Source organism: Apaloderma vittatum, unplaced genomic scaffold, assembly GCF_000703405.1.
Source record: "Apaloderma vittatum isolate BGI_N311 unplaced genomic scaffold, ASM70340v1 scaffold22163, whole genome shotgun sequence".
NCBI lineage: Eukaryota > Metazoa > Chordata > Aves > Trogoniformes > Trogonidae > Apaloderma > Apaloderma vittatum.
In genome coordinates this window covers 803-12,084 of record NW_009710075.1, presented here as the reverse complement: position 1 = coordinate 12,084, position 11,282 = coordinate 803, and the positions used below count along the sequence as shown (strand labels likewise).

The window sequence follows — 11,282 nt, the reverse complement described above, 5'->3', positions numbered from 1 at the left end:
TCTTTCCCTTTTGAAATCCTAACGTATCTCAGTTCCATCACTGCTAATGGTCAAACACAGTGCGCTCTTAATTTACACTCAGCTGCTGCTCTTTGGAAAGGAGGTGAAATACCACTTTTCTCAGATGTCTTGTCTTTGTGATGAACGAAGGACAAGTGGAAGAAGCGTTAAAGATTTCTTTTGCTCTATGGGAAGTTTTGCTCAGCTGCTGTTCTCCTTGGCTCTGCTCCTTGTTTTTCAAGCACAGAAGCTTAAATGCCATTTGTTCATGTTTAGAGCTTTCCTGAGAGTTCAAGATCGCAAATTCAGGTATGGCCCTACATCCCATCCGACCCTCAATGCCATCTGTGAGCCTGGGACACAGACCAGACCAAATTAAACTAAGAGTTGGGAGATACAATTCACATAGGCAGCACTTTTTCCTCTGCTAATAAAATATTATGGTGTGAACCATTATACTAATTTTGAACCATCTGTGGAAAACATTTGAATTCATGTTCTCTGTGTTAGGGAAATTATGGTTTTCGTTTGTTTTATGTGTTCTAGATACCGTCTGCAAATACTTAGTCTGAAACATGAAACCTTTGTTACTTGTTTTCAGGATGATGTCTTTAATATTGTATACAGACATCTAAAATGTTTGTAAAATGTGAAAATTATTATTAAACAAACTCTTAAACAATCTAAGCAGAAAATTTAGATTTTTTTTTTTAAGAAATCTAGAAATTTAGTAGCTGGGGTTTTTTTTTGCTTTTGTCTTTCTCTGTCATAAACAGGTTGCATTAAAGTAAAACTTTGTTGCTGTGCATAAAGCTTATTAACATGAAACTCACTGGAATCATCTGCATCCAGGCGCATTATGGAGCAATTTTCAACATGGAGGAGAAATTATTACATGTGTCTGATAACAGAAGGCAGTATTTCACTAACAGAAAACTTAGACTGAGTGGACTAGCAACACTCTGGCACCAAACCTCTAACTCCAAAGCGAAGGGAAATACTGGAGCACTGAAGGAAAAAAGTATGAGAGCAGTGGTGACAGGAGGCGGAGGCTATTTTGGATTCAAGCTGGGATGTGCTCTTGCCAGTGCAGGAGCTTCTGTTGTGCTGTATGACATACACAAGCCTATCTGGGAAATTCCCAACGGAGTAGCGTGTATCCAGGTATGATAAATTATATTTTCACAGCAGTCCAAGTTCGTTCACCTTGAGTTTGCCGCACCTCGAGTACTGTGTCCAGTTTTGGGCCCCTCACTACAAGAGGGCGGTTGAGGTGCTGGAGAGGGTACAGAGGCAGGCTACCAAGCTAGTAAAGGATTTGGAGCATGTGTCGTATGAGAAACAGCTGAGGGGGCTGGGGCTGTTTAGCCTGGAGGAGAGGAGACTGAGGGGAGACCTTATCACTCTTTACAACTACCTGAAAGGGGCTTGTAGTGAGGCGGGGATTGGTCTCTTCTCCTTAGTAGCGACTGATAGGACAAAGGGAAATGGCCTTAAGTAGTGCCAGGGGAGGTTCAGGTTGGTTATTAGGAAGAATTTTTTTACTGAAAGGTTTGTCAGCCTGGGAGGTGGTTGAGTTGCCATCCCTGGAGGTGTTTAGTAGACGGGTGGATGTTGTGCTGAGGGATACAGTTTAGTGGTGTTGATGGAGCTAGGACAAAGGTTGGACTCTATGATCTTAAAGGTCTCTTCCAGCCAAAACTGTTCTATGATTGTTTGCCTTTTCCATAATGTCTTACTCTTTTTTCACAGAATCCAAACACCTAATTGCAAATTATTGCAAATTTCAATAACCTTTGTAATTATGTGACTATTCCACGTGATTTTTTGATTCTAGTATATCTGAAAAAAGGAAAACAGTGAACTCTATAACGCATAGCACAAAGTAACCACTTCACCTCCTGGCTCTGAAGTACTCCTCAGGACACAGTCACTGCCCTCATCTGAGCCTGAGTTTAATCACCTGTAGAATTAACATAGGGGTATTATGAGGCTTAGTGAATGTCTTTTAGTCCTTTGAGTTCTACGGAAGAAAAGTATGATTATCAGCAAGTACTGAAATGGGCCTAGTTTTCAGTCCCAGGATGTACAGTGAGTACAATTATAGATAAGCATCCCCTCTGTGCTAACCCACTCTGTGACAAATACTAACCTGCAGCCTTGATTTCAAGTCCAAATGCCTTTTCTTATGTATTACAGGCAGATGTCAGGGATTATGATGCCATATTTGCAGCCTGTGAGGGGGCCGACTGTGTGTTTCATGTAGCTTCATATGGAATGTCAGGAAGAGAGCAAGTGAGTCCAAATCGTTTGGGTTTTTTTTCTGTGTGACTGCCCACACCCCGGATGAGAGACTTGATGCTGTAACACTGCATGTCAGATTTTACCTCTTCAGATTATCCCAAGAGCCTGAATCTATGTCGATGCTGTTTTGCTGAATTGCTCTGTGCAAGCTGGTGTGCTAGCTGCAAGCAGTCTGCTTACAGTACCGCTCTCCTAGCTGGGAAATTATTTCCTCCCCATTAGAGGCTCCACCAGCACCCTGGGGAAGGGCTTTTAAGTTGGAAAAAGCATTGAAGAGTTCTGAATATAGAGTTCTGTGAGGATAAAAGGAAAGACAAGGGAGGCTGGTTCCCTCCAAAACCTTGATCCTTTCCTAAACGTTTCACGTGGAATTCCTGTGTGTAATAGAGAGGAATAAAACCTGAACTAAATTTTAAGTTATTTTAAATAACTAAATTATAGCAACAGCTGCATTTCCAGTCTTAATTTGCTTGCTGTTGGATAAGGAGCTGGAAGGACGTACTGGGTGTAGGGCTCTGAGCCACCATTTTTATGATTAGAGTTACAAACACCCCCCCACACCCTTTCTTATCTTATTTAATAAAAGGAGCTTCAGTAATTACATCAGGCGAATAGAACAGTTCATTCAAAGACATCTGCAGTTCAGCAGTGCATGCTTGGAATTGCCCTGAGTAGAAGAAACTTGTCATTGAAGAGCTACAGAATCATGGATATTTAACATGTTGCTGCAAGGTTACCTTTATGTGGGGACATTTATAACATCCCCCTATTGAATTTTAAATGTATTATTATATAAAAACACACGACTTCTTTATTTACCTAGTTGCACAGAGAAGAGATTGAAACTGTAAACATTCATGGAACAAGATTCGTCATAGATGGTATGTATCTAGCTTAGCCATTAGCTGTCAGTATAGCACAGCAAAATATTACACCACTTTGAAAAAGCCAGTTGGCTTTTTTGGCCCACACGACTTTTTACTGGATACTTTAATTTTTTTCGCAGAAGAGGAAACACATCGTTGGGGTTTTTTTTTAATGCTTGATTCTGCTATAGGGTGTGATACGAGAGCACTATAGTTCAACTTCTTCGGCTTTTCAAAACCACGTTTAACCTGATGGTAGAATCCATATCCATGCGTGGAGTTAACTATTTTGGCGTATATTTTGTAGCAGTAAACATCGTTGCAATCTAACAGGTTGTGATGTCTTCTCATTAAATATGCTTTGCATTTTAAATCACCTCATCATGAAATGGAAGGATTTGTTCTTTTAAGATTTGACAATTTCTCAGAAAGAGGTCATACAGACTTCTTTGCATATGGTTTCATTTTCCACTGAACTAATTTACTTTATACATTGCCACAGCCTGCAAACAAAGGAACATCACTCGGTTGATATACACCAGCACAGTAAATGTGGTGTTCGGAGGGCTTCCTATTGAAGATGGTGACGAGGAAACTGTGCCATATTTTCCAATTGAAAAGGTATTTTGGTTGTATTATATTTTCATGTTTCTTTCTTGTTTACTTTCCTGTTTACGAAAAAGCCTGGAGTTTTCATGAACATGTTTTGCCAGATGCCAGAATCCAGGTGCGAGAGAGAAGAAAGAAAACTCTACGCTCTTTGTAGATGGTATTCACAACCTTGACACATCAGTTTTACATACGTTGCAGTATATATGTTTCCTATCAAGGCCTTGATTTTGGAAAATAACTCATACAGTGTCTCATTAACATGCGTGAAATTCCACCTGACACAGGGATTGTGTTATATGGCTTGGTGCCTCTTTAACCATTTATTATTTACATGATTTTTCTGTTTCTCCCTTACTGAAGATGACATATGCAATGTAGAGCTGATACGGAAAAGCAGCTTATTTTTATATGGTTTTATTGCATTTAATTAAAAAGCAGAAAGTATTTCTGGGTGCTTTGCATACACAGTTGGTTTTTGTGTCCCTCCTCTCTCCATCTAGTACTTAACAGTCTTTCAAGAAGTAGAGTTGGCTAGAGAAAATATTGGTTAATATTTTGAATAGTATATCAAATAATATTTTCTCTGTGACAGTGCCACAGGAAAGTGAACAGGGTAATTCAGGCCAATGGTAAGGTCTTCAAAACTTGGCTTTTGGCTTTTCCATTACCTGAAAAAGAAATCCAGATTACAAAGTAGCGATCAATTACATTCTTGGCAGCATTCAAAGCATACATATATTTATTGCTTCTCAAATGTGTTGAAATTAATTGACTGGATTTGCATAAACAAAAATGCTCGCTTACTGTAGCAACGTGTGTTTTATCCTAAACTAATACCCCACAGTTTCTGTAGTTTGAGGTAGCTGTTGTTAGGTGCTAAGCAGAATCGGATGGAGAGGAGATGCCCCTCTGCCCTGTCATTTCAAGAATAGATACAAATGTATTTGCTTTTTCTCTGTAGCATGTTGATCATTATTCCAGAACGAAATCAATTGCAGAACAAATGGTACTAGCAGCTAATGGAACTCCACTAGCAGGTACTTCTGTCTTAGCATGAATTCGTAGTAGAATTTACTGCTCCTCTTCTTATTCTTCACTAACATCCTCTAACCTGTATCAATCCTTAGTGGAGAAGATTGTCCAGTTATTATGAAACTGAGTTATCTACTCCCACTCACAAAAAAAGAGATTTTTCACTTAAAAATCACTTTTGTTTTCAAGTTCCCACAGTGCCTGTAAAAGTTTTAGCATGATAGCAATGCGTTCGGTATGTTAACAGAAAAGATGAAGACAGCTGTAAATTAAACAAGTGTGTAATGTCACTGTATTGTGCAACATAAGTAAAACACGAATGCTGATTAAATTGTTATTCCCCCCTGACTCCAAGTTATATATTAAAATCTGAAGAAGCTACCTGATACTACAGCCTGGAATTATTTATTAGTGCTTCCCAAAGTTTTCCGTGTTGAGGAAGCCAGTTATACACTTGAATACTTAGGCTCACCTGTGAGATACTATAACTGCCAGTGCAAAACAAATTAATGTAAAGTGCAACATGATTCTACGTGACCAAGTGATACTGAGCTAAATTTAGCTGTAGACAACTTACAGAAAAGACTCTCTTCACCTGATACTTGCAGAGGGTTATAAAGGGCTATAAAGTCATTGATGAATATTCCCTTGCAATAGAATTATTTTGTTTCAAAACCAGGTTTTTTTCCCTTATTTCCTTGGCAGCTCTTCACATCAAAGACCTTCTTAATTATAGGCACAATACACGGTTCTGCATTTGTCAGTGAAATTAGAACCAGTGAGTGTTCCAAACACTGTATTTTGATCCTGTGTCACAGCAGGATCGAGTATTTTGCATGTTTTCAAGTTCTATTAAGAAGAGTTATTAGCGGATGATGAGCCAGGCAACTGATACATGTGGGAAGTGACTGGATTTTTATGATAGTCTTTTCCCCACTGAAATTATCAAAAGCTTCTACAGCAGTTCTAGTGGGAGCCGGCTGCGCCTCCTGTTGTGAACCTTTCAGCTCTGCCTTGTAATCAGCAAATCGCTGTTTCCCATCAATAATTTTGTGTGAGACAAGTTGATTTCATTCCACTTTCCTACCCATAACTTGCTCACTTCAGCAGTGTCCTCACTGCCACTGGCACGTCCATTCACAGAGACAAAGGACTGGTTAGAAAGAGGTTTTGAAATAATTTCTGGTTATTTCTAGGTATCCAACTATGTTGGCAGGACTTCTCTGAATCTTATCTTGCTATTTTGCATGTTCTAATTCTGCCAGCTTAGTATCCAACTACTAATTCAACATATTTTTGTATGTATTATTTTTTAAGATGGTGAAGTTAATTTATTTAAGACTAAGTTCTGCTACCATGGTCTTTGGCTCATACAAAGAAAGATAAACATAATCATGTGAAAGTCACTTAAGAAAGGTCCTATCAATTCTTCTAGGAGGTGGAACACTCTATACGTGTGTCCTTCGCCCACCAGGAATCTATGGACCAGAAGAGCAAAGACACTTGCCAAGGCTAGCAGTATGTATTTTAATTTTTTAATCAGCAGCATTTTCTGTGATATACAACAGCATCATGTATTTGTGTTATGAATTGATTGACCACCTTACTGGGCAGCAATCAAACAATTCAGTTGTCTGCTGAGGATATAACAACTCTTGTTAACAGGCATTATATTAGATCTTTAAAGAATATATAGTAACATTAAAAAAGTCTTTTTTTGAAATAAAAGCATATGTAACTTTATAATTTAATGTTTCCTATAATTATAAAATTCAGGCCAATCAATGATATTTCAAATATCTGTCTGCATGCAACTTACACCAAATGGTTTAAAATATTAATGAAAAGAGATATGGCAAAATATCTTATTTCCAGTCTCAACTATTAGCAGCTTCCACTATCCAGTGAAGTAAGTTAAGGGGTCGGAAACACCATCTGGTACAATAGAGTACTAAAGGATAAACAGCTGAGGTGCTCACATTTTACTCTTTTTACTTGTTGTCTTTTAAATTGTAGGACTAGTACAGTGTTTAGAACATGATCCCTGTAGAATTATATGAGTCAGTAATTTTAAAAGCATCAATACAATATAAAGTTACACACAGCTTTGAGGAAAGAAGAGAATTAAGCTTACCACATAATAAACACTTTTGTTTTGTGGCTGAGGTAGGGAATTACATTGAAGTCAGCCAAAATATACTTTATCATCTTCTCAATAAACTAATTTTTAAGAACGGTGAGTTAAACCTGAGATGTAGTGGGTTCGATTCCTGTTTGGTCCCCATGTGTTGCCTGACCTAGTCGAGAAGTGGTGTCCCTGCCCACGACAGGGAGGTTGGATTAAATGATCTCTAAGGTCCCTTCTAGCCTAGGCCATTCTGTGATGATGATGATTCGATGATGATGATGTTTGCTTTAGCTCCTGAGAAAAATGTAGACTTTTCAAATTTCCATTTAAGCTTTTAAGCTTGCTATGAGCCCATTTTAAGGTATTATGCAACTGTCATATTTTGCAGTTTCTAAAAGGCACCCTATAAAAGAAAAATGTGAAACCTGGTATTACCTTCCATTTCTCCCCATCTGAAGCTATTTGTTAAATTTGATCCCATTTTGTGAAAACTTTTGATCCACTCAGAACTGTATCTTACCTTTCTGTACAATATTTTACTTATTCTTAGACCAGACTTGTATTTTTTGTAAATTCAGTACGTGTTGTGTTCATTACATTCTTGGATCCTCATAAGCAATATTTTTAGAGCTCTCTGCACTTCTCTTGTTTCTTTCTAGTTGATACCTGTGGGGTTTTTTAAGTAGAGACAAATGTACCTTTCACTGGACAAGAAAGTGCACTGCACTTCATTTTCAAACATGTTTTGCTTTGGTTTCATGTTTTTTATGTCTACAGAAGAATATTGAGAGAGGGCTACTTAGCTTTAAGTTTGGGGATCCTTCTGCTAAGATGAACTGGGTGCACGCAGAGAATCTTATACAAGCTCAGATTCTAGCTGCTGAAGCTCTCACCCCTGAAAAGAACTACGTAGCTGTAAGTAACAAAAACACCACAGTTTGCATTTGACAGTGGATCCTGTATCCTGTACTATGCTAAATACTGTAGTAGCAGCAGTTAACGTTTGTGGTATCGTCGTTTAGCTTATGGTGTTGTCTGTGATTTTAGTTGACAAACGTGCTATGAGCGGTGCGGGACCTGGCAGCACTGGCTGTGCAGTGCGTTAAGAGTGCTGTCAGAGGATCTCCGTCTCTGCATTTTTGTAATATAATACTTTCCATTTCCAGAAGATGAGCACAAAATGTTTGCTGTGTCACAAATTAAATTGGAAGTTCTGGCAGACTTATCTCCCGTTACCCGTATATAGATGTTCTGAACTGTGATAATCCGTTCTTCCCATCTGTAACAAATAATTAATACCAAGGCATGTTAATCACACAACCCACTTGTCTCATGGCACATGTTGGTGCAACTGATTGAAGCACCTGTAGTCTGTTGACTTGCATGTACATCCATGTATATTTTATGCCACTGTATTATTTTTAAGCTATTCTTAAGGAGTTAGATAAAGAAGTCAATGTATATGCACTATTATTTTTACTAACTTGTCTCTTCTCTACTTCTTTAACAGAGTGGCCAGGTCTACTTCATTAATGATGGTGAAAAATTCAACCTTTTTGAATGGTTAACTCCACTTGTACGTGCAATATACACTTTATCTCCAAGTACATTAATTTCTTTAGCTGTATACAGCTCCAGCTTTTGTGTGCATGTTACATCTGGTATGTTTGGTTTGGGTGGAAGACTTCCGTTCTGAACATGAGTTTAATTCTTGCTTAAAGTTCAGTGTAATTAGCACTGTAACAAAGCCTGCCTAAAATACTACATTAAAGTACCGAGACCAAAAGACCATCTAAACCAGTATCCTCTTTCGAGCTGCCATTAGCTTAATTTTTTGGGCATGCATCTGTTAATGGTGGCTATTTTGGGCGGACAAAAACCAATATAAATCCTAATTATGAATCTATAATAGACCTTATTTTCAAAAGATTGTTAATTGTTAACAACAGGCTCAAAACCACAAATGTGTTACAATATTAAATTAGGTGTCAGCACACCATGGCATTTCAATCATTATAAACTTTGTTTTCCCTTTTTTAAGACTGCCACGTGAAAATTACAGTCTGCATGTGACATTTAACTGGAATCCCCTGAAAAATTAAAAAATAGTAACAGCACTGATGAATTCTCCTGTTTTATCAGTAAATATTTCCACAAGTATCTTCTCTCTTCCAGTTTGAAAGATTAGGTTGCAGTAAACCACGGATACGTATTCCTACTTCCCTGGTCTATGCATCAGGTAAAAATATTTTATCAACATTTCTCTTTCCTGTCCACACTTCCCCCCTTCCTAATTGTAATATAATGTTGGGGGTTTTAATTTGCCCACAATGTTCATTTTCATGTATAAAAACAACGTGCTGTGGGCTCATCTAGCGTGCAGCAGTTAGGGGTGAAGTTCAGCTCTATGCAGAATGTCAAAACCAGAAGCCAGCTTTGCGTATTTTGTTGTTACCGGATTTTCTGAAGTCTCATGATCTTTTCACTAGACCTGTCATCAACCCTCCAAACCCTTTTCACACAACACCCTGAATCAGGCCAGCTGAATTACTACGATTAAAACCAATCCCTTGTGCACAAGCAGTCCTGTTGATGTTAGCAGTGGTGCCCTGAGCTCTTAAGTATGTAACTATCCTTCGCTATCAAAGTGTGAGATAGGCCAAAATCACAATGGTAGAGCAATTTGCTATTCTTAATTCAAGAAGAAATCTTTTGTTACGCAGCCATGATAATGGAGTACCTTCATGTGATGCTGAAGCCACTTGTTGAACTGTCCCCACTGCTGACCAGAAATGAGGTAAAGTCTTTGTAACCTCCCCTGAATTCCCACAGGATGCGCACACCCACCTTAATACTGAGGTACAATTTAAGTCAGTAGAAACTGAAATCCACTCAGTAATCCTTCAGCCTCCAGCTTCCAGGGTACCTGTATGTCACAGACATTTTAGGCAATAGATTGTGCTCGTTACCATCATCTTTGACGAGGTAAGAGCTCGTGCTTGCAGTCCAGGAGAAGCTGCTTCAGCTCCTTCCTTCCACGGCCCAGTGCTCTGTTCAGCTGGGCCCTGATTTCTGCAGGTATCTGGGCACCTAAGAGATGGCTCTTACCTGCCTCCTTAGGCACATAAACAAGAGCACAGAACGTTTTTTGTGGGCGATTTCAAGACTAGAAGATTCTGTTTTGCAGCTTTTACCGCCTCTTCAGGCTTTCAAGATTCTCCTTCTGAGTGAACAATTTTAAAAGTTATATGACTTATGTCAACAGGACATTGATATAATGTTGTGGGGGTTTTTTATTTTCCACTTCCTTTAACCGTGTCTTTGCTACCATTTACAGACTTTGTTCCATTTTCCCATGTATTCATATCTTTGTCTGTTGATTCTTTTGCCCTATAGGTACAGAACATTTCTATAACTCATACATTTCGAATAGACAAGGCTCGGACTCAGCTCGGGTACAGCCCAGAGAAGTTTGCATTTGCTGATTCTGTGGACCATTACATTAAAACAAGACCAGAAGCCCAGAATCACCACATCTTCCTCAAAGTTTTGCTTTCTTTAATTGTTAGTTTAAGTTTGCTTTTTTTTTCTTTAAGCTTTGACGGCCTTTCAGTTTTGCATTTTTTTAAAGAAACACAACACTGACCTGCACAAACTGCATGTACTCAGTCACAGTACTGCTACCTGGATCACTCTCATCTCTGCAGTAGTTACTAGCCCAAGTACAAAAACAGACAGTTATTTTTGGATTTAAAACCAGAATGGTAACCTATCAGCAGGTGTACTTGAGAAATTTAAACACAATAAACAATGATGGCCAAATCAGTGAAACACACAAGAGCCAAGATTGTTGCCTCTGTTTATTTCACACCAAAAAAACAACTTTCCAAATTGATTGCTGAAGTAAATGAGAACCTGCAGGAAGATCAAGGCCCACAGCCACCCTGCAGTGCCTCACCAGTGAAGAACAATGGCTAAAATAAGGAGAAAGACCGACCACAGCTGCTGCCATGGCTCACTGCCTCGGGGAGCTGAGGAAGAAGCAAAGGGACAGACAGAACAGGTTACTGTAAATATCACAAACCAGCTCTACAGAGAGATTTCACACTGTGTGAATTTCTTTTGTGAATTAGCTGTATTACCGTGTATGAGGAAAAATAAAAGCGTACTTGGAACTTTGCTGCAGGCAGCCCTGTGCCTCTGTGCAGACTGTTCCAGCAGTGCTGCCTGCCCTACTGCCGGGGGCACAGCCATCTGTGACAGCACCTCATGGCAGTTCAGAGGTCCAGGGGGAATGGGCAGGTACGGTTTTTCACACGTCAAAACTGTGTATTTCAGTT

General features: G+C 39.0%; 1 protein-coding gene across 1 annotated transcript; it reads left to right on the top strand.

The window, feature by feature from the left end:
• The first annotated feature begins 777 nt into the window (after window positions 1-777).
• Window positions 778-10,587, top strand: LOC104272238 (putative short-chain dehydrogenase/reductase family 42E member 2). The gene is made up of 11 exons (XM_009867181.1): window positions 778-1,164; window positions 2,200-2,295; window positions 3,128-3,185; window positions 3,673-3,791; window positions 4,744-4,819; window positions 6,250-6,332; window positions 7,720-7,857; window positions 8,453-8,518; window positions 9,118-9,181; window positions 9,666-9,739; window positions 10,339-10,587. The coding sequence occupies exons 1-11, from the start codon at window positions 823-825 to the stop codon at window positions 10,585-10,587; spliced, it is 1,365 nt and encodes a 454-aa protein (XP_009865483.1). The 5' UTR covers window positions 778-822.
• Window positions 10,588-11,282: the final 695 nt, after the last annotated feature.

Bases quoted from the DNA above. Each gene is read 5' to 3' on its own strand.
- LOC104272238 (XM_009867181.1), top strand. From the start codon at position 823: ATGAAACTCACTGGAATCATCTGCATCCAGGCGCATTATGGAGCAATT. The intron at 1,165-2,199 runs GTATGATAAATT...TATGTATTACAG, and splicing joins ACGGAGTAGCGTGTATCCAG to GCAGATGTCAGGGATTATGA. The intron at 9,740-10,338 runs GTAAAGTCTTTG...TTTGCCCTATAG, and splicing joins CACTGCTGACCAGAAATGAG to GTACAGAACATTTCTATAAC.